This window comes from Pocillopora verrucosa, chromosome 4 (genome assembly GCF_036669915.1).
Source record: "Pocillopora verrucosa isolate sample1 chromosome 4, ASM3666991v2, whole genome shotgun sequence".
In the NCBI taxonomy this organism is placed as follows: domain Eukaryota; kingdom Metazoa; phylum Cnidaria; class Anthozoa; order Scleractinia; family Pocilloporidae; genus Pocillopora; species Pocillopora verrucosa.
This window is the reverse complement of record NC_089315.1, coordinates 23,871,815-23,891,603: the sequence shown is the minus strand read 5'-3', so window position 1 is coordinate 23,891,603 and position 19,789 is coordinate 23,871,815. Positions and strand designations below refer to the sequence as shown.

Below are 19,789 nucleotides of genomic sequence, written 5' to 3'. Positions count from 1 at the left end.
ATTTCTCAAGTTATTTTTGGAATACGACAAAACGGAAGTGTCATAGTGTGATAAGGAGCCAATATATGATTGCTTGATAGAAAGCAAAAAATGCAGAATTGCATATATTTTCTCCTTTGTCAGCAGCATATGTTAGTGAAAAGTTCTTATAATTGTTAACTTCTAACCATCTTCAATTTAGCCAAGATTGAACTGTTATCACGTTGGTCATAAAAGTATTCTGAGATCAATGTCATATGACCCATTCATGTATTTGACCTTTCGAATTAGCAAGCCATAGTTGACAGTAACACAAAGGTTGAGGATAAAAAGAAATTATTATATACAGTACTTCTTCTGCATATTTTCGTTTCCTTTTCTCTCCAGCTGTTCTATCTATGCCGTGCTGGCAATTGAACACTTTCCTTCCCAAAATTAGGAAAGGCACACCAGTAAAAAACGAATTTTTGCTCCTTAAATATCTCGTGCATCTTCCCCGAGTATTTTGTGACTTCTGTCCGAGGAAGGAGGTGTAAGCATTAAATTAACCCGAATGATTCCACAATTGTGGTATCATCCAAGCCATGCCAGAGGACTTGAACTAGATAAACTAGTGAGAATGCACAATAGCGATAGCAAAGCTTTGTAATGCCAAAGAGCTACATCAATATATATATATACACCGGTGTTCCCGAAACCTTTGACAGCTTTAGAGAAAGAAAACTTCGTCGTCAATCCTGTTTCAAATTCCGCAATAAGTTTATGCGCCTCATCAACAGAATTGACGTATCCTAAATTATCTGCATGTCTACCATCAAGCAGTGGTTCGCGACTTAAAATTCTCGCTATGCTGTTTCTGTTTGTTCCTCAAGAATCATGGGATTTACAGCTTCGAATGTTCGGCTACATCACTTGCGGATTTCCGAGAATCTTCGGTTATGTTTTGCAAGTTATTAAATATTCCATCTCAGTCCCTCTCGACCGAGGTGGTTTTGGTGGATGGAATCTAATGCTGACCAAGTTGTAGTATCACTTGAAAAATGGCCGTTGTTTCATATCCATGAACGCCGAAATATGATCAAAACTAATAAGCTTCTAAGGCTAAAAAGGAAAACAGGCCGACTTCTTGATGTTGTGCGGGAGCACTATCCGCTGAAAGATGTTCCTTGCCACAGTGAAGTTTGTGCAGTTTGCGAACAAGGTAAGTAAGCGTTTGCAAGCAATGGAAGCGACAGCCAATCTTTGGAAGTTGTTATCTTAGTTACAGCATACTATAGTTCAGTATCATTCACTTTAATTTATTTTGTTATTTAGGCAGCGGAACTTTGTTTTGTAAATCACTGACTCAATACGTTGTTCCTGATTGCCTGGTAAGTTGAGTTTGTTTACCGCACTTTGACCGATCTTGGCCCAAGGGGTCCGTGTGTCATTCGTCCGTTCAATTTTTTTTTTAAATTAAAAATTGAAAACTGACGTCAATTCTTTGATTTTCGTTATTTTTTATCATAAAAAATGCGAAAGTGCCAATCGAAAATTTTTGACTTTTTTTCCTTTTAATAGAATATTGAAACGCAACTTATATTTTTAATTTAATACTGTTAACAATAAAGAGAAAAATGAAACAGAGCGGCAATTTTGCTTTTCCGACAATGTTTCAGTCTGTGGCATGGTTTAGTTTTTCTGTTTTCAGTGGCAGTATAAAAATTGAAAATTGATTGCAATTCTCAATTTTTGTTTTTCAGCCAAAACACTCAAAATAGTAGACAGAACTACCCAAGAGGTAGGGGGAGGGGTCCATTCACACGGTAATTTTTGCCCCCAGCACCCTGTCCCCATGGTCAGGTCCGCTTCCTTGCTTAAAGGGATGGAATGAAGTGAGAGTTTAGCCTTTAGTCTTCCTCAGTCCTGTCCATTACAGCAAGCAGCCAGTCTTTGGACGTTAGCTAAGAAGTTAAAATCTTAGACTTTGTATTGGAGCATATTGGTGTGGGTAATGTAGCCATATCGACTTTTTAACCATACTGTCAAACATGGTTGGAAGGAAGGTGACGGAGAGGGAGTTTCTGATACCACCCCCTCCCTAATGGCCTGCCTGGAGTCTGTGAAGGAAGTAAAAGTTTCGTGCTCTTTTGGACTGTCCGTTCGCTGACATCATGGCAAGCAGTAAAACCTTTGATTTGACGAGGGACAGAAAAGTGCTTAAATTATGAATAGCAGCTGGGGATATGACAGTTTCAAGGCTTTGTCAAGCTTTTCAGGCAAGTACACATTGTATCTACATTTGGAGTCTTGCAAAATCGCCCGATGACATGACTGCAACAATGCAAAATTAAATAATCTTAAACAAAATTTAAATCATGTTTAACTGTGGTTACCCTGCAAACAGTTGTGTTGGGGGTGAGATCTTCAACACTGAAAAGAGAAAAAAAGAAAAATTGTATTTCTCAGGTGGAAACGAAATTGTTGTACTTAAGGGATGAGTTTGGAGACATGATGTACTGGCTGACTAACTCAGGACAATTTAATATCTTGCACTTAGACAATGGATCTTCTCTTCTTGTCATGGGGGAGGATTTGACCAATTTGCCATCAAACATCCCACAGATAGCTGAACAACATATACAGGGCAATTAAGTCATTTGTTAACTTATGGTGGCTCTCTTACTGGCTCTCAAGCAAGTTTTTCAAGGACACCACTTTTCGGTAATGCAAGACAAAAAGGTGGCGCTCTTGCGAAGATTATTCATGCAGAAATAACACACAACAATGTGAAGGGACCTCCTATGTTCCAAGAACTAGTGGCAGATACATTTTGAAGCCGCTCATGTAATTTACATTCAGTCCAAGGCAAGAGATACATTCAACAATTCACCTCTAGTGTTTGTGATCATGCTTGAACAAACGCTGAAAACTGATTGAGCTGTTCACTATGTTTTGGTAGAAAGGGAATTTCTGCAAGAAAACATGTTGACCAAAATAAAGATTCTGATGCTGTTACATACGCATTCAGTGTTTAATTCCTTTCAGTACTGTTAATAAATCATGTTGAGTGTTAAAGACATGTGCTGACTGCTCATTTATTATTGACAGCTGGGAAAAAAACGAGCCTTAACAAAAGCCTAAATTCACGCTAAAAGTTGAAAAAGTATTTTGAACTCTGAATGGTGCTCATACAGACGGCTATACAAACAAGGAAGTGAAGGTAGAAAAAAGAAGAAAATAGTGAACAACAAGCACTTAAGTCTAATAAACTTATTTTATTTTTATTTTTGGCCGAAAAAACAAAAATTGAAAATTGATTGTAATTTTCAATTTTTCCAAGCCATGCCACAGACTGCAACATGGCCGGAAAAGCAAAATTGCCGCTCAGTTCAATTTTTCTCTTTATTGTTGACAGGATTAAAGTAAAAAAAATGTTATGTTTCAATATTCTATCAAAAGGAAAAAAAAGTCAAAAATTGGGCACTTTCGTATTTTTTATGATAAAAAGTAATGAAAATCAAAAATTGATATATTTTCAATTTTGATTTTAAACGAAAATTGAATGGATGAATGACACAGACCCTATGGCCTATTAGACTTGTGCAAAGTAAACCTTTCAGTAATATTTCCTTATAACACTATACTTCATTGTGCAAACAGTTCTTTGACAAAAAAAATAATGGTGAAAGCAATAGATTGCATTTGAAACCAAGGCTTTGTAGCAGTTTGTAGTTGACTGTAGTATGGAGTTACACCTTTCAAATCTGTAGCCAGCTTAGCCAGAAAATTACTTGTGGTGGTCTCAGTATTATGCCCTGACATATCACATGAACCTTCTGAAGTGATGTTTTTCTTGAGGATAAAATTTTTTTCCTGAGGGTCATCCATCAAAGGCAATCTACAGTGTGAAATGGATGGTAAGACAGAAAAAAATCACAAATGCTCTGCAAATGGCCATGCTCTGTGAACAGGCACTGGGCATTTGATGAGGTTTGATTTGGAGTTCAAACTGATATCCCTAGATCCTCAGGGATTTTAGTTTGCAAGAATGTACTAATAGTTAATTACAAGCACTGATGTGATGGTTGGACAGTGAAGGCATTCAAGTTTTTAATTTAAAAAAAAATGAAAAATTAATGGTTGTGTCAGGACAAGAACAACACACAATTAAGCCAAACTACGTGGTTAATTGCCTTGAACTGATTCTTTGGTGTTTTATTTCAGGTTTCAAGGCTGTTTCTTGAAATACTTGAGAGTGCAGAACTACAAGGAGTAATTTTCTTTGAAACAGTGTTTAATTATGTAAGCACAGAACACCTTTTTGTGTATTTTTCAGAATGTAGATCTATGGATATTTTATAGCAGATAGATGTTTAATTTTCAGAATCAATGCTTAAAGGTATAATTAAACATCTCACATAAGAACAAGCAAGTACAACATTTGTTGATATGCCTTCTTTTTAACATATTTTATTGTCTTATCATGAGTGAAATATGTCATTTTTAGTTTGCTAACTTTATAGCACCGAGCTAAAAAGGCCAAGAACACATTTATTTTTAGTTATGAGTGGATATTCCTTTACCAGATAAGTCAATCAATGCACTTGTACATGAAGCACTTCTGTAAATGTTTTCATAGGTCCAGCATCAAGGAGGGAGAAAACTTCAATCTCAATTAAAAGATATTGTGAACAATAACAGGCAACAGAGCATCATATTCAGTAATGAGTTCTGTGATGGGGCTTATGTTTCCAGGGAATCCAAGGAGTCTTCAGAAGAGTGGCAGTGGAGGTGAAGCTATGTTGAGGACATAGACTGACTTAAAATATGTGACCATTTTTTTAAAATTTTTTTTTTCACTGAAGATGAGAAGTATGGTTAATTATTAGAAATTTTTTTGAATATAATCAGCTTTAATACTGGCTAACTATTCTATGATAGATTAACATGTCTGCACACCTCGGTGAGTAACCCTTTAAGTCCCAACAGTGGCATCTAATTTCTCTTAACAATATTACCACCTGATCAAATGTACAGTTTATAAGAATGAATGAAATGATCACCAAAGATGAAATGTCTTGATGTTCGGACTAATTCTCTCAATCAGTTAAATAAGAAACATATGGAGAACAGTGATGAGAATATACATGTTGATATTGGGATTTAAAGGGATAAAGTGAGTTGCCTATTGGTGTGCAGTTGTTAACGAACAGAAATGTCTCTTTTGTATTTTACATGATAGTTGATCAACTATGCATATCATGCCATAGAAACCTCAAGCTTAGTACCATTGTTACTGTAGAAATGTCTTTTGGATTCTTACCAGGGGTTGTTTCTTGCAAGGATTTCTCAATGTCAACAAACATTGTGCACAAGATAAGGCATTTGTTCAAAAGTGAGGGTATACTATGTTTCCTCTGTTGTAACTCTATGATATCATTACATTTAAATGCAGCTTATTCCAGTGCATGAAGTTAGGGTTTGCACTAAACGAACTTGAATACCAAGAGAGGAAGGACTGAGGTCCTTGTAACATAATGCTTACCTTGAATTATCTCATTTCAAACTGTTACACATACATTTGGACATTATGCTATATTTATTCAGCTATAAGCTGATCTTGGCAAGAAGTTGAGACTCTCAATGCTTATCAACCCAACCAACGTGAAAAATAAAACAAAAACACCCAGCTTATTTTGCAAATAAATTGATTTCATTACATAATTGTTTAACAGTGATTTTCTTTATTCTTAGCAAGGGTATGTCAGATAGATAGGACTCGCTAGACTCTGATGTACTCATCACTGGCATAGTGAATAGGTGAGCAAGTGTTTGCAAACCTGCAGTAACTGTCAATCATTGGTCAATATTAGACTGATATTGACAAAAGTGCCACAAAATTTTGACCGAGGCTTCACACAATGCCTTGAAAACCTTGAAATGGAGACTCAGTTGCAGAAAAGAAAGAAGATATTAGAAATGTCTGATAACATTCTGTATTGTTAGAAATAAATGGGACTTGATAATAGACATGTATGTTTTTGAAAAGAAAATGAAAAAAATATATTTGTTGCCCTGCATCCAACCTCATAAACTAGACTCAGTAAACAAGTGTAAAACAAATGAAAAAAAAACTTTGCAAAGAAAAGTCTGACTCATCCGTGAGGCTCAAGAATAGGGATGATATCAATTTGAAGACTCTATTCTATGGAACTTCCCTGAACATTATTTTGGGCTTTTGGTTGATCACTCTCACAGTACAGTTGTATTTTTTCATTGCAACCTTAAAAATTTGAGTTTCCTACAATTTAGAATGATTACATACTTTGTGTATCTTAATACACCTGTTGATGCAACCCAGTGGGGTGTGGTGAGTGACCAAGACATTTTATTTCTCCTAAAAATATCAATACAATACTAAGCCGCAGCATTTTCAAGACCGAGGTCACAGTTTTTTACCATACGGACCGACACTTAGCCGGTAAATAACATATTTATTTTTTTAAGACTTGACGAGATTCTTTCCGAAAAAACCCGAATGGTCTAGGGCTGTAAATACGGCAAGATCTTCCATAAACTGAACAATTTTTGAGCGAGCAAATGGTAATTAAAATATAGGTGATGCAAATTAAAGAGAGATGCCTCACCGAAACATTTTCATTTGCGTAAGGATAAAGGTGATCTAAAAGGCTTCCAAACAAACTTTGAAACATTATTTTTACAAGTATCTGTCACAATCTGACACCTGTCAATTAGAGAGCGCGTAAGAAAAAAAATCGCAAGAACATTTGAAAAACAACGGAACTAGTTTGGCAAGGACTGTCATTACAATGTATTCTTCAAAAACATTCAATGATCTAACGGAAGGTATTATTCACTCTCATCGACGATTCATTCATGTACGAAGATTTACCTCTGTTCATTAAGTAAACGGCGAGGAAAGTAATTGTGAGTAAATCAAATTTTTTATTTGGAAGTTGTGAGAGTTTGCTCGTTTGTTTGCTGCAATGGCGTGTGTAAATCTGGTGTTTCCTCCACAAAAACTAAATTCGAATGGTCCACTCCAACGAGACACAAGGGGATTTATTGGGGCCTTTTCTCAATAAATCCCTTCAGTTTCTGTTGTGTAATTTATGGTACAAATGTCCAAATTGAACGGACTCGGAAAGACTCACCGAGGGCGTATATTTGTTGTAGAACTGAATTTAAAACTTCGCTCGCTCTTTCACTACGAACAAATTGTTTGAGAAAATTCAGATATTAAATGAATAAAAGTTCCATCGCCTAAACAAATTCATTCTGAAACCAATATTTTTCTGTCAACCAAAGTGATTTGAGAGAGAGAAAAGAGAGGATTCATAAGTTATTTTATTGAGGTAGTAACCGACGTGTTTTGTTAAAAATACTGCCCAGCCGAAAAAACGAGAATGTTTATGAGAAATGGCAACGAAATTTGGGATGTACTCGGCGAATCTCGAAAAGCGTAACCGTGGCCCGTGGGCAGAGATAGGAAAATACTGACCGGGTAAAGAACCAATCAGATTGCACCGTGCCCTCTAAAAATGAAAAATGAAAGCAGTGAGCTTTTCCTTTCAGTTATACATTGTTTAAAGACTCAAGCGAACAACTGCACATGAGATGAAACCTGCGTTTGTGCTACGTTCAAAGTGACTGAATAGAAGAAACTTCATGAGGGACGTGCTTCTGGTTATTTCAAGTTTTCTTTTACAGTATAGTTATGGTGTTCGTGATGCGAACTGACAACGAAAATCTCGCTTCCAGGGGAACGCAAAGGAAAACACATCAGTCTGTTTGTGAAAATGCTGTATCGAGTATATCAAAGCTTCTTACTCTTAGTCATTGACTCTTTCTCAAGATACCTGTTTGATGATTTTTGTAAAAGGCATAAAGTTCACAGGAAATTGATAGGCGCGGAAGGTGAACCTTACACTGGTAACAATGGCGGCTTTAACAACTCACATACGCGGCGTGTCAAGTGTATCATTTTCCACTTCCGGTCTGAAATTATTTACCTCCTTCTCCCATTTCCGTCCTAGACGGAATTAAAACACTTAAAGAAAAATGCTTTAACTCTAAAATCTTCCGCAGAGTTCATGACCAAATGGTGGAAATCGCTACTATGTTTCTACTGAAAGTAAAACCACGAACCTTGACTGACTGGGAAGAATCATGCGATTATAATAAATTACCATTGTGTTGCAATTGATGGCCTTGGGTTTGAGTGGTCAAATTCATCTGAGGCTAGGCCTTTTAATTCACTTTCAATAGGGCCAGATAACTACTACATCACCTCGAACAAAAAAATCACCATAAGTTTATTAAATTTCTATTAGATAATTCAATAAAAAGTGCCATCGCATCATATGTCTAGAAGATTCAGCTACGGCATAGTAGAAACGTTTTCAATCAGAATATCTACGAAAAGAAGGGCACTACACTGTTTTCATTTTCATTTTTTTTTTAACTAAGAGAACACTAATGCCATGATGATAGGGTTTCAACTCTTCCGAAGTAAAGATTTGGAAGCGAGCAGACGACCCACTGTTCCAGCGGATTTTCGTCTTTGAATCGACTGAACTGAATGGCCTCTTGTTTCTTTTTCAAGGCCTCCAGGTTTGTTTGACAAGATGACTTCTGCCAGTAAAGGCTTGTCTCGTTTTCGTGAAGAAGACTGTAAAAAGAGATAAAACATATTTACAGTTTGAAATGATTTTTTTTTTATTTGCCTCATTTGAGAGCACTAGGTTTCGTTCTCCCCCCTCCCCTCCATACTTGTCGATCTCCAAACTCTCTATACACCGACAGAGTACTATTATAGAGTCTTCTGATTATTTGAGAACTCACATTTTTTGTGTGTGTGTGAAGAACTGAAACTTCTGTATTTAACTTTTTAATAACGCCATAGTGTACGGTTATTAAACAGCAATTCAATTACCGGTAGTTGTCATCCAGAAAATCACATCTATTTTCTGTAACATTCAGAGCAACTTGCTCAAAGAAAAGCTTTCGCTCCAAAGCTTCAATTTCTTTCATCATTTCAGTAGCTGCTCGATATTTCTGTGTTGCAAGCCCTATGTTAGGGGCGATGCGTGACCTTTGAAAGGCCTCAAGTAATCTACATAAAATGTCAAAAGAGAACGAACAAGTAATGAACAATAACGGTCAATTGCACTAACAAGTACTAATTTTAGGTTTACAATATAAAACTTTGAAGAAAAGAAAAAGCTAAGAAAAGGTCTTAGATAGAGCAAATTATTCACCTTCTTTACGTCTAACAAGAGCTAGAGATACTGGGTAACCACCCGAATACTGAGTCCCTCTCTATTTGTCGGAATAACCCAGATGAAGCCCTCCTAGCTAAAGACATTTACATAACTAGTGCATATGGACTTTTTACTCGGATTTTACGATTAAGTATAAAAAGGAGAAAGTCAAGGAAAAAAAGTTTAATCGAGAAAGAATCAGCCACCACAGCAAACATTACACTAATGAACTTACTCATTTGCACACTGAAGTTGTTCCTGGAGACGAGCTATGTGTTCTTGTGCTTCTTTCAGTTGCTCTCTTAGTTTCCTACTCGACGGGAAAAAAGTATACAAATTTGAACAAGATAGACGATGTGATCAATGTCACCTGGAAAACAAAATCGAGTCGCAAGAGCATATGAATATTTTCCTCCAAGCGGAAGAGAAATGTTTACTCACCTCTTATATTCTTTCTTATCTCTTCCCTTGGATTTGTATGAACTTAAAGCAGAACCCATGTTTAGCTTTTGCTGGGTTATATCTGAACAAAGTTTACGCGCTTTGAAATATAAGTCTCTCTGGACAGTATTTTCATGCGAATGGAGTGTTCCAGATTGTGACATAACAAAAGAGAGTCAAGCGCGCGCGAGATTTGATAAACCAATCAGGTTCAATTTCTGGCACTGTCATTTAAGCGCGAGCGAATTTATAATAACGGCAATATTTTTTTCGTTTGCTTTGTGTCAAAATGACGACCCTTGATTGATGTTTAATAAGTAAAAAAGAGTTATATCTTTCAAACCTCTGGTCCGCTTACATTAGCCACATGCTCGAAAATTACCAGAAGTGCTCTAAGTAAAAAAAAGATTAAGGCCTTTCAGTGGTAACTGAAAAAAAAGACGCGATAACAAAAATTATAGGTTTAAAAGTACGTTTCAACTACCAGGTATATCAAAATATGAATTAGGTAACATTTAATATTGAAGCACAAGTGCACAGCACAGTAGAACTTCACAGACTAAGTATCAAATGAGGTCTACGATAATGGAGGGTTGCCCATGCCTCAGACGATTTATCCACTTGATAAGAGCCTTTCAATGGATCTCAACTACCTTATTACAAGCAACGACTTTGCAAACGTATTTTCATCGGAACCTGTCGATTCCAACAAAATGCGAACTTATATTAAAACGAGGAAATACAAGATGGAACCACAATTCAACTGACCAATGCGCATTTAGTATTTGTTTTCGACCGAGGTATCGAGGTAACTGGATACTAATCAAATGTTTAACTAGCAAGTGTTGTTGGGATATGTAATTAACAAAATGGCCCCGGGTTCAATTTGTAGTATGACTTGAAAAATGGCCGTTGTTTCATATCCATGAACGCCAAAATATGATCAAAACTAATAAGCTTCTAAGGCTGAAAACGAAAACAGGCCGACCTCTTGATGTTGTGCGGGAACACTATCTACGGAAAGATGTTCCTTGTCACAGTGAAGTTTGTGCAGTTTGCGAACAAGGTAAGTAAGCGTTTGCAAGCAATGGAAGCTACAGCCAATCTTTTGAAGTTTTTATCTTAGTTACAGCATACTATAGTTCAGTATCACACACTTTAATTTATTTTGTTATTTAGGCAACGGAACTTTGCTTTGTAAATCACTGACTCATTACTTTGTTCCTGATTGCCAGGTAAGTTGAGTTTGTTTACCGCACTTTGACCGATCTTGGCCCAAGGGGTCCGTGTGTCATTCGTCCGTTCAATTTTCTTTTAAAATTAAAAATTGAAAATTGATGTGAATTTTTGATTTTCGTTATTTTCTATCCTAAAAAATACGAAAGTGCCAAATCAAAATTTTTTTTTCCTTTTGATAGAATATTGAAACGCAACTTTTATTTTTAATTTAATCTTGTCAACAATAAAAAGAAAAATGAAACAGAGCGGCAATTTTGCTTTTGCGACAATGTTGCAGTCTGTGGCATCGCTTGGTTTTTCTTTTTTCAGTGGCAGTGTAAAAATTGAATTTACCGTGTTAGTGGAGGGGTTCATACACACGGTAAATTTTTCCGCCAGCATCCTCTCCCCATGGTCAGGTCCGCTTCCTTGCTTAAAGGGTTGGGAATGAAGTGAGAGTTTAGGTGTCTCTTCATGGTCTTTCATGACGTTTTGGAGTGTCTCCCTCAGTTCTGTCCATTACAGTGAGCAGCCAGTCTTTGGACGTTAGCTAAGAAGTTAAAAAGATCTTAGACTTCGTGTTGGAGCATGTTGGTGCGGGTAATGGAGCCATATCGACTTTTTCACCATACTGTAGAACGTGGTTGGAAGGCTTGGTGACGGAGAGGGAGTTTCTGATACCACCCCCTCCCCAAGGGCCTGCCTGGAGTCTGCGAAGGAAGTAAAAGTTTCATGCTCAAGGAGTAATTTTCTTTGAAACAGTGGTTAATTATGTGTATTTTGCAGAATGTCGATGGATATTTTATAGCAGATAGATGTTTAGTTTTCAGAATCAATGCTTAAAGGTATAATAAAACATCACACATAAGAACAAGCAAGTACAACATTTGATGATATGATTTCTTTTTGACATATTTTTATTGTCTTATCACAAGTAAATTTCACTTTCAGTTTGCCAACTTTATAGCACTGAGCTAAAAAGGCCAATAACACATTTACTTTTAGTTATGAGAGAATATTCCTTTACTATATAAGTCAATCAATGCACTTGTCAGTAACGAGTTTTGTGATGGGCTTATGTTGCCAGGGAACCCAGGGAGTCTTTGGAAGAGTGGCAGTGGAGGTGAAGCTCTGTTGAGGACATAGACTGATTTAAAATATGTGACCATTTATTTATTTTTTTTTTCACTAAAGATGAGAAGTATGATCAATTATAAGAAATTTTTTAAATATAATTGGCACTAAAGTTTCATTTTAACTTTATACCCATTGTAGTGAGTGAAGCATCCACAAAGGAATATCAAGAATACTTACCAGCTGAGGTTCTTGAAGCTGGAATTAAAGCTGTAAGAGAGAGAGATTTTCTAATGGAAGAGTTACTATTAATAATGATGATTAATTTTTACCAGCATTCTTTCACAAATGCTTATTATAAAATAGCTTTGTTAGCAGCTAACTATTCCATGATAGATTAACATGTCTGCACACCTAAGTGAATAACCCTTCAAGTCCAAACAGTGGCATCTAATTTCTCCTAACAATATTACTGCCTGATCAAATGTACAGTTTATGAGAATGAATAAAATGATCACCAAAGATGAAATGTCTTGATGTTTGAACAAATTCTCTCAATCAGTTAAATAAGAAACATATGTAGAACAGTGATGAGAATATACATGTTGATATTGGGATTTAAAGGGATAAAGTGAGTGGCCTATTGGTGTGCTGTTGTTAATGAACAGAAATGTCTCTTTTGTATTTTACATGATAGTTGATCAACTATGCATATCATGCCATAGAAACCTCAAGCTTAGTCCCATTGTTACTGTAGAAATGTCTTTTGGATTCTTATCAGGGGTTGTTTCTTGCAAGGATGTCTCAATGTCAACAAACATTGTGCACAAGATAAGGCATTTGTTCAAAAGTGAGGGTATACTATGTTTCCTCTGTTGTTAATCTATGATATCATTACATTTAAATGCAGCTTATTCCAGTGCATGAAGTTAGGGTTTGCACTAAACGAACTTGAATACCAAGAGAGGAAGGACTGAGGTCCTTGTAACATAATGCTTACCTTGAATTATCTCATTTCAAACTGTTACACATACATTTTTGCATATGCTATATTTATTCAGCTAGAAGCTAATCTTGGTAAGAAGTTGAGACCCTCAAGGCTTGGAATCAACCTAACCAGCATGAAAAATAAAACAAAAACACCAAGCCTATTTTGCAAATAAATTAATTGCATTACATTATTGTTTAACAGTGATTTTCTTCATTCTTAGCAAAGGTATGTCAGACAGTAAGGACTCACTAGACTCTTATGTACTCATCACTGGCGTGGTGAAGAGGTAAGCAAGTGTTTGCAAATCTGCAGTAAATGTCCATCATTGGTCAATATTAGACAAATACTGACAAAAATGCAACAAAATTTTGACTGAGGCTTCACATAATGCCTTGAAAACTTTGAAATGGAGACTCAGTTGCAGAAAAGAAAGAAGATATCAGAAATGTCTGATAACATTCTGTGTTGTTAGAAATAACTGGGACTTGATAATAGACATGTATGTTTTGAAAAAGAAAATGAAAAAAAATATCTTTGCTGCCCTGCATCCAACCTCATAAACTAGACTCAGTAAACAGGTGTAAAACAAATGAAAAAAAAACTCTTCAAAGAAAAGTCTGACTCATCCATGAGGCTCACGAATAGGGGTGATATCAACTTGAAGACTCCATTCTGTGGAACTTCCCTGAACATTATTTCGGACTTTTGATTGATTACTCTCACAGTACAGTTGTATTTTTTCATTGCAACCGTATAAATTTTGAATTTACTACAATTTACAATGATTACATACTTTATGTATTTTTATTAATACACCTGTTGATGCAACCCAGTGGGTTTGTACGAACAAAAAAATGTCAACTCAAAATGCCTCAGTCTATTTTTACAGTGTTTAGTTTATTTCGATGTAACTTCCATGAGTGACCAAGACAGAATTTCTCCTAAAAATCTCCGCCGCTGAGTGATGTGAAGAAAGAAAAATGTTAATAATGGGAGTATTAGTTTATCTAATTCCAAATTCTTTGCACAGACATCATAAGAATTTTATGGCATACAGTAAGGAGAATTACATAAAAGATCTTGGGAGTGAAAGGGTTAAGCAAGTCTACAGTCTTGTATAGCCATACAGTTTGAAGTTCAAGGCTCAGTAACATTTTGTGTTTCAGAAATTGGGCAGTGCATGGTGATATTGTAGTGGTGGAATTATTTTCCTAATTTCAGTGGAAGGGCAGATCAATGGCTATTAGAAGCAGTGATGAAGGTGTGAATAATCTTAAGTTGATACTTGACATGTATAAATGTTTTTTTAAGCCTTAAGATGTCACTTTTTATCCTGCCATGTCCTTAAGACAGCAGTCTACTTATAGCGGTACTTTGTAGATCGAGACAACTTTCATTCTGGTAAATTCGGCTAATTATTTCACATTTAGGAAAACATGACTGAAAGAAACCTCTGAACAGTCCATTCAATGCATTCAATCAAATTTTCTGAACACATGAATACAAACTGTACACCGAAACGATCCAAGTGATGGCCTCTCTTTAGGTAAAGATGAGTCTAGAGGGGACCAAAGTGACGTCATGCCAACTGGCCGTGTGGTGGGAGTGGTGCAAAGGAACTGGAGAGATTATGTTGCAAGTTTTGCTGAAAATGAGGTAAATGCTTCTTCATGGACCAGCATGTTCAGCGGTCCACCGTGAATTTCACCCGTTTCGCCGAATCTCATCTCAGAGTGTGCCATTTCGCGTTGAAAATTCTCATTTACTTTTGGCTGTCGTTGGCTGATTAAGATGTTGACCTTTGTTTGGATTGAAGAGATTATCTTGGTTTTGGTTTTTACGAATCTTTATCAAAGAACTCTCCGAAAAACAAATGACCGCGTTGTTTACAGTCTAATAACTATTCAACATTGAACGGTGGAATGGGGGTCGTAAGTCGAAATTGGTTGATTTTAGGGATTTTTAACAAATTTTTTTTCAAGATTACATTCACATTTGAACACAGATTGAAGTGGACACATGGTTACGTGGATGTGTTAGGCTTGCAGTGGCAAGGACCACCCCTCCCTTAGTAATATTGTAAGAAGAGCTCACAGTGGATAGGCGCGAGTAACGTTTAGAGAACAAGAAATTTTACGAACTCAATGCATAATTAATTTATATCGACTGTATATCCACGCGTAACCGTATCTACTCTGACCAATCTGACGATAGGCTATCTGACCGCGTATGCAGCCTCTCAAACGGTGTAGGTTCAAAGCAACTGGGTATTCGTTATGGTAATAGGACCGAGTGGAGTCTAATTCGGTCTGTAATCATACAAGTGATGAGCAAATCGGACTAGACATCCGTCATACTTTTTCATGAACAAACAACAGTTAACTCAGCGAAATGCACGACAACAACGCGCGCGCTTGACGCGTACTGTCCACTTACAAAGGCATGACTTGTCAACTGTCCTATTACACTGTCCAAGTACACTATCTATCGTTCGAGAATGTTCTTATAGTTTTGAATTACTCCATTTAAGTCCACAAACTCCATGTTTTATTGACATGTGATACCAGAGTGAACCAATACTCAGTCTAAAGGGAATTTCTGTGCTGACTCAGGTCGTTGTGGTCCCATGGATTACCTTACACCCAAGATACGGATATGTGCGCGTAAGCTGACAGCTTGCGAGAACAGAGGTTTGTTCATAACTGAACGTTTTTCTCAACTAACGGATTTCCAAAACAACGACTTTTTTATTTGCTTTTGAAGAACGGGAATTGCTTTGGATTCCCCTTCAAGAATAAAACTCTACCCGTTCTTTTATAGGGTGTGTTAGTGGAATTAGAAGCACTCGCCTTTAAGTTTCCTTGGTTCTTTGTACTGATTTCTCTCGATTTAATAAGCTGTATAGTAGGCGTTCGACATTAACGCGTGAAACGCGCGCGAAAGGGAGTGTATACGTGGGTGAAAGAGAAAACTCCTTTTGTCTTACGCGCGTCTTAATCCAAAATACTTGCATACTATTTTGCTTTATGGACTTTAATGACTACTTTCGTTTCCGTTTCAAGACATTCGATCGAGAAATCGAGGATAAAAACATCTGTCCAAACATAGTCAAGTATTGGGGTCGAACGAAACGATAAATATAGTGTCTCACGTCAAAAGTTCATGAAACAGAATGTTTTTTGAAGATGAAATATTGAAAGATCGTATTTTGAAGCATTTCATTTTCGATTGACATCGTTATCCAACATCGTTATCAAACTCCTTTTGTCTTACGCGCGTCTTAATCCAAAATACTTGCATACTATTTTGCTTTATGGACTTTAATGACTACTTTCGTTTCCGTTTCAAGACATTCGATCGAGAAATCGAGGATAAAAACATCTGTCCAAACATAGTCAAGTATTGGAGTCGAACGAAACGATAAATATAGTGTCTCACGTCAAAAGTTCATGAAACAGAATGTTTTTTGAAGATGAAATATTGAAAGATCGTATTTTGAAGCATTTCATTTTCGATTGACATCGTTATCCAACATCGTTATCAAACTCCTTTTGTCTTACGCGCGTCTTAATCCAAAATACTTGCATACTATTTTGCTTTATGGACTTTAATGATTACTTTCATTTCCGTTTCAAGACATTCGATCGAGAAATCGAGGATAAAACATCTGTCCAAACATAGTCAAACATTTGAGTCGAACGAAACGATAAATATATTGTCTCTAGGGACTTTCACGTTAAAAGTTGAAGGTGAAATATTGAAAGATCATATTTTTAACCATTTCATTTCCGTTTGACATCGTTATCTAAAACTTCATTTCATTTTCGACATTAGGTAAGTTCATAACAAGGGGTTTGAATCAAAATTTGTTGATTTGCAATCATGTTTGTGACTAGTTGTTTCGATTTCACACTCGGCCCACACTCCGGCAAAGGTGACGACCAAACAAAGAGACCGATATGGATGTATTTGTTGCATCTGTTTAAAAATATTTAAGGGAATACAAATCTCATCGACACCTACGAAGCACTTTGAAAACAATATCAGGCAGCTGATCCTTCCACAGACTTTCCATTGGCTTACAGGTGTTCACGCTCCACGACCGTCTGAAATTTTCTTTTCTTCGATGTTTGCCTTCTCATTTTAGATACTATCGTCTCACTTCTTTGCTGATTTAATTTTCATCACAGATGAAATCATGGATAACCCGCAACAACTTCAAAATCACGCTAGTGCTGAAAACTCCAGCAAGACAATTGGGAGGAATGAACAGGCGCCGCATTCACCTTGGGGTCCAATGACTATTATCATAGCAAGTTTCCTCGTCGTTGTCATATGCCTTGCCACAGTTGGTAACCTTGTGGTATGTCGGCTTGTCTGGGTTTGTCGGCGCATGCAGATCCCGTCACTGTACTTTGTGGCTAGCATGTCATTTTCTGATTTCCTCACTGGTTTGCTGGTTTTGCCACTAACTTTTTGCTACCTCGTTAGCTATCAGGATACAGGTAAATATTTTACTTAATGGAAAATAGACCACACAAACGTAAGACAAGTGGGGTAGGTTTCTGAGAAACCCTGGTGCTACGTTAGCGGGGGATATTCACGCAATATAATCTGGTTTCATCAACTGAGACGGTTGGTTATGTAAATTGGCTTCTGTCCTTCCGCCCTTCGCCGGAGCAAAATTTTTAAAATTAATCAAAGCTGGGCTGTCCGAAAGAGCGTTTCTCTATCTTGAAAAACGATGGGTTCAGCAATAGCGTGGGATGAAAGCTCGCCTTAACTAATAGAAGAAAAAGATGATAATGATAAATCGATCAATCGATTTGTGGGATTCCATTTAACCACAGCCAAAGCTGATCAAAATTCTTTTTGCTAATTTCAAACGCTCAAAGAAATTTTATTAATCGCGTAGTCATCGCCCATAGCTAGCACTATTTTTGCTTAGAAACGGAAGTCGTGAAAAACGAGGTGTTGTCGAAAGGATTTGAGACTTGACCTCTCACCACATGGGAAAATGGACATGATTGAGCCGTCGTCGGAAACTTGACAAATGTTCTGGAAGCGAGGGGGGGGGAGGAAGGAGGAGGCAGTTGAGGCGGGGGTAAGGGAGGGAGGAAGGAGGAGGTAGATGGTCAGAGACAAGCAAGAGCTGGTTAGACTGTAAATACGTTTACTTTCATTAATTTTTTTTAATAGTTAATGGGCAAACCTGTGTTCTTTCATTTACTTCAGTATACTTGATCTCTAGGTCGATGGACTTTTGGCAATTTTACCTGCGACCTCTATTTATTCCTGAACTTTATTCTGTGCAGCGCCTCCATATACAACTTGTGTGTGGTCAGCGGAGACAGATACTTGGCTGTGACTTCACCACTAAATTATCTGTCACGCATGAACGAAAGCAGAGTCAAGAAAATTATCGGAGTGTCCTGGTTTTGCGCGCTGATAGTAGCCGGTTTCGTCACATACGGCAGGCATGCTTCCAAGGAAAACGACGTCAACTGTTCGATATGGGGTTTGCGATATGAGTACTCTGTTTTTGTACTGGTTATAGCTTTTATTCTACCGGTATTTTTTCTCGTATTCGTGAATATGAAAATGTTTCTAATTGCGCGTGCTCATATGACCAGAATACACGTGCAAGAAATATCGCTGGCTCCTGTTTCGACGTTTACGAAGAACGCGCTGAGTCCAGAAGGAGAACCTAAGAAAACTAGTCAAAGAGCACGACTGAAACGGGAGATCAAAATATTCAAAACATTTCTCATTGTCACATGTACTTTTCTGATTTCTTGGATACCATTTGTTGTGATTCTTTTAATAGATTCAATCTCACCTGTCCCGGGTCTTATCAGACGCTCTTCGATCATCCTTTTATACTGCAACAGTGCTCTGAATCCATTCATATACGGCTTTTTTAATTCCGAGATTAGGAAGGCATTGTCCGAGATTTTTAGTCGTAAATGTACTTTACCTTTTAAGAGATAGTTAAAAGGTGATTAAAACACTTAAAGAATAATGCTTTAACTCTAAAATCTTCCGCAGAGTTCATGACGTAATGGTGTAAATCGATGAATGGCCTCTTGTTTCTTTTTCAAGGCCTCCAGGTTTGTTTGACAGGATGACTTCTGCCAGTAAAGGTTCGTCTCATTGTCATAAAGAAGACTGTAAAAAGAGATGAAACATATTTACAGCTTGAAATGATTTTTTCCTAATTTTCCCCATTTGAGAGCACTAGCTTTCGTTCTCTCCCCTCCCCTCCATACTTGCCGATCTCCAAACACTCTATGCACTGACTAAGTACTATTATAGAGTCTTCTGATTATTTGAGAACTCATAATATTTTGGTATGAAGAATTACAACTTTTTTATTTAACTTTTTAATAACGCTATAATGTACGGTTATTTAAAGGCGATTTAATTACCGGTAGTTGTCATCCAGAAAGTCACATCTATTTTCTGTAACATTCAGAGCAACTTGCTCAAAGAAAAGTTTTCGCTCCAAAGCTTCAATTTCTCTCATCATTTCAGTGGCACCTCGATATTTGTGTGTTCCAGGCCCTACGTTAGGGGCGATGCGTGACCTTTGAAAGGCCTCAAGTAATCTACATACAAAAAATCAAAAGAGAACGAACAAGAAACATTAGCCCACACTAGTAATGAACAATAACGGTGAATTGCACCAGCAAGTGCTAATTTTAGGTTTACAAAATAAGACTTTGAAGAAAAGAAAAAGCTAAGAAAAGGTCTCAGATAGAACAAACTATCCACCTTCTTTGAGTCTAGGAAGCCCTCCTAGCTAAAGACATTTACATAA

General features: G+C 37.0%; 3 protein-coding genes across 10 annotated transcripts; 2 read left to right on the top strand and 1 right to left on the bottom strand.

Moving 5' to 3' along the window:
• The first annotated feature begins 902 nt into the window (after positions 1-902).
• Positions 903-5,960, top strand: LOC136280453 (DIS3-like exonuclease 1). Of its 2 annotated transcripts, XM_066165627.1 has the most exons (4): positions 927-1,180; positions 1,294-1,349; positions 4,186-4,263; positions 4,601-5,960. In XM_066165627.1, the coding sequence occupies exons 1-4, from the start codon at positions 979-981 to the stop codon at positions 4,754-4,756; spliced, it is 492 nt and encodes a 163-aa protein (XP_066021724.1). In that variant the 5' UTR covers positions 927-978; the 3' UTR covers positions 4,757-5,960. The 2 variants fall into 2 exon arrangements, with proteins under 2 accessions (XP_066021725.1, XP_066021724.1); XM_066165628.1 differs by lacking the exon at positions 4,186-4,263 and having other exon boundaries at positions 903-1,180.
• Positions 5,961-8,457: 2,497 nt separating this feature from the next.
• LOC131778168 (neuron navigator 3-like) lies at positions 8,458-9,745 on the bottom strand. The gene is made up of 4 exons (XM_059094558.2): positions 9,687-9,745; positions 9,481-9,555; positions 8,918-9,097; positions 8,458-8,653 (listed from the first exon to the last, which is right to left on the bottom strand). The coding sequence occupies exons 1-4, from the start codon at positions 9,743-9,745 to the stop codon at positions 8,458-8,460; spliced, it is 510 nt and encodes a 169-aa protein (XP_058950541.2).
• Positions 9,746-10,557: 812 nt separating this feature from the next.
• LOC131774998 (trace amine-associated receptor 7d-like) lies at positions 10,558-19,383 on the top strand. Of its 7 annotated transcripts, none has more exons than XM_066165612.1 (11): positions 10,558-10,752; positions 10,866-10,921; positions 11,235-11,504; positions 12,180-12,250; positions 12,760-12,828; positions 13,190-13,255; positions 14,136-14,230; positions 14,516-14,625; positions 15,582-15,659; positions 17,160-17,474; positions 18,221-19,383. In XM_066165612.1, exons 9-11 carry the CDS (start codon positions 15,596-15,598, stop codon positions 18,958-18,960), a joined length of 1,119 nt encoding a protein of 372 aa, XP_066021709.1. In that variant the 5' UTR covers positions 10,558-10,752; positions 10,866-10,921; positions 11,235-11,504; positions 12,180-12,250; positions 12,760-12,828; positions 13,190-13,255; positions 14,136-14,230; positions 14,516-14,625; positions 15,582-15,595; the 3' UTR covers positions 18,961-19,383. The 7 variants fall into 7 exon arrangements, with proteins under 7 accessions (XP_066021709.1, XP_066021708.1, XP_066021707.1 ...); XM_066165611.1 differs by having other exon boundaries at positions 11,235-11,625; XM_066165610.1 differs by having other exon boundaries at positions 11,235-12,027.
• Positions 19,384-19,789: the final 406 nt, after the last annotated feature.

Coding starts and splice junctions, on each gene's coding strand:
- LOC131778168 (XM_059094558.2), bottom strand. CDS start 9,745: ATGGGTTCTGCTTTAAGTTCATACAAATCCAAGGGAAGAGATAAGAAA. Junction 9,556..9,686: donor GATAAGAAAGAATATAAGAG/GTGAGTAAACAT, acceptor CCCGTCGAGTAG/GAAACTAAGAGAGCAACTGA. Junction 9,098..9,480: donor CAACTTCAGTGTGCAAATGA/GTAAGTTCATTA, acceptor CATTTTATGTAG/ATTACTTGAGGCCTTTCAAA.
- LOC131774998 (XM_066165612.1), top strand. CDS start 15,596: ATGGATTACCTTACACCCAAGATACGGATATGTGCGCGTAAGCTGACA. Junction 15,660..17,159: donor GACAGCTTGCGAGAACAGAG/GTTTGTTCATAA, acceptor TTTTCATCACAG/ATGAAATCATGGATAACCCG. Junction 17,475..18,220: donor CGTTAGCTATCAGGATACAG/GTAAATATTTTA, acceptor CTTGATCTCTAG/GTCGATGGACTTTTGGCAAT.
- LOC136280453 (XM_066165627.1), top strand. CDS start 979: ATGGAATCTAATGCTGACCAAGTTGTAGTATCACTTGAAAAATGGCCG. Junction 1,181..1,293: donor TTGTGCAGTTTGCGAACAAG/GTAAGTAAGCGT, acceptor TTTGTTATTTAG/GCAGCGGAACTTTGTTTTGT. Junction 1,350..4,185: donor ACGTTGTTCCTGATTGCCTG/GTAAGTTGAGTT, acceptor GTTTTATTTCAG/GTTTCAAGGCTGTTTCTTGA.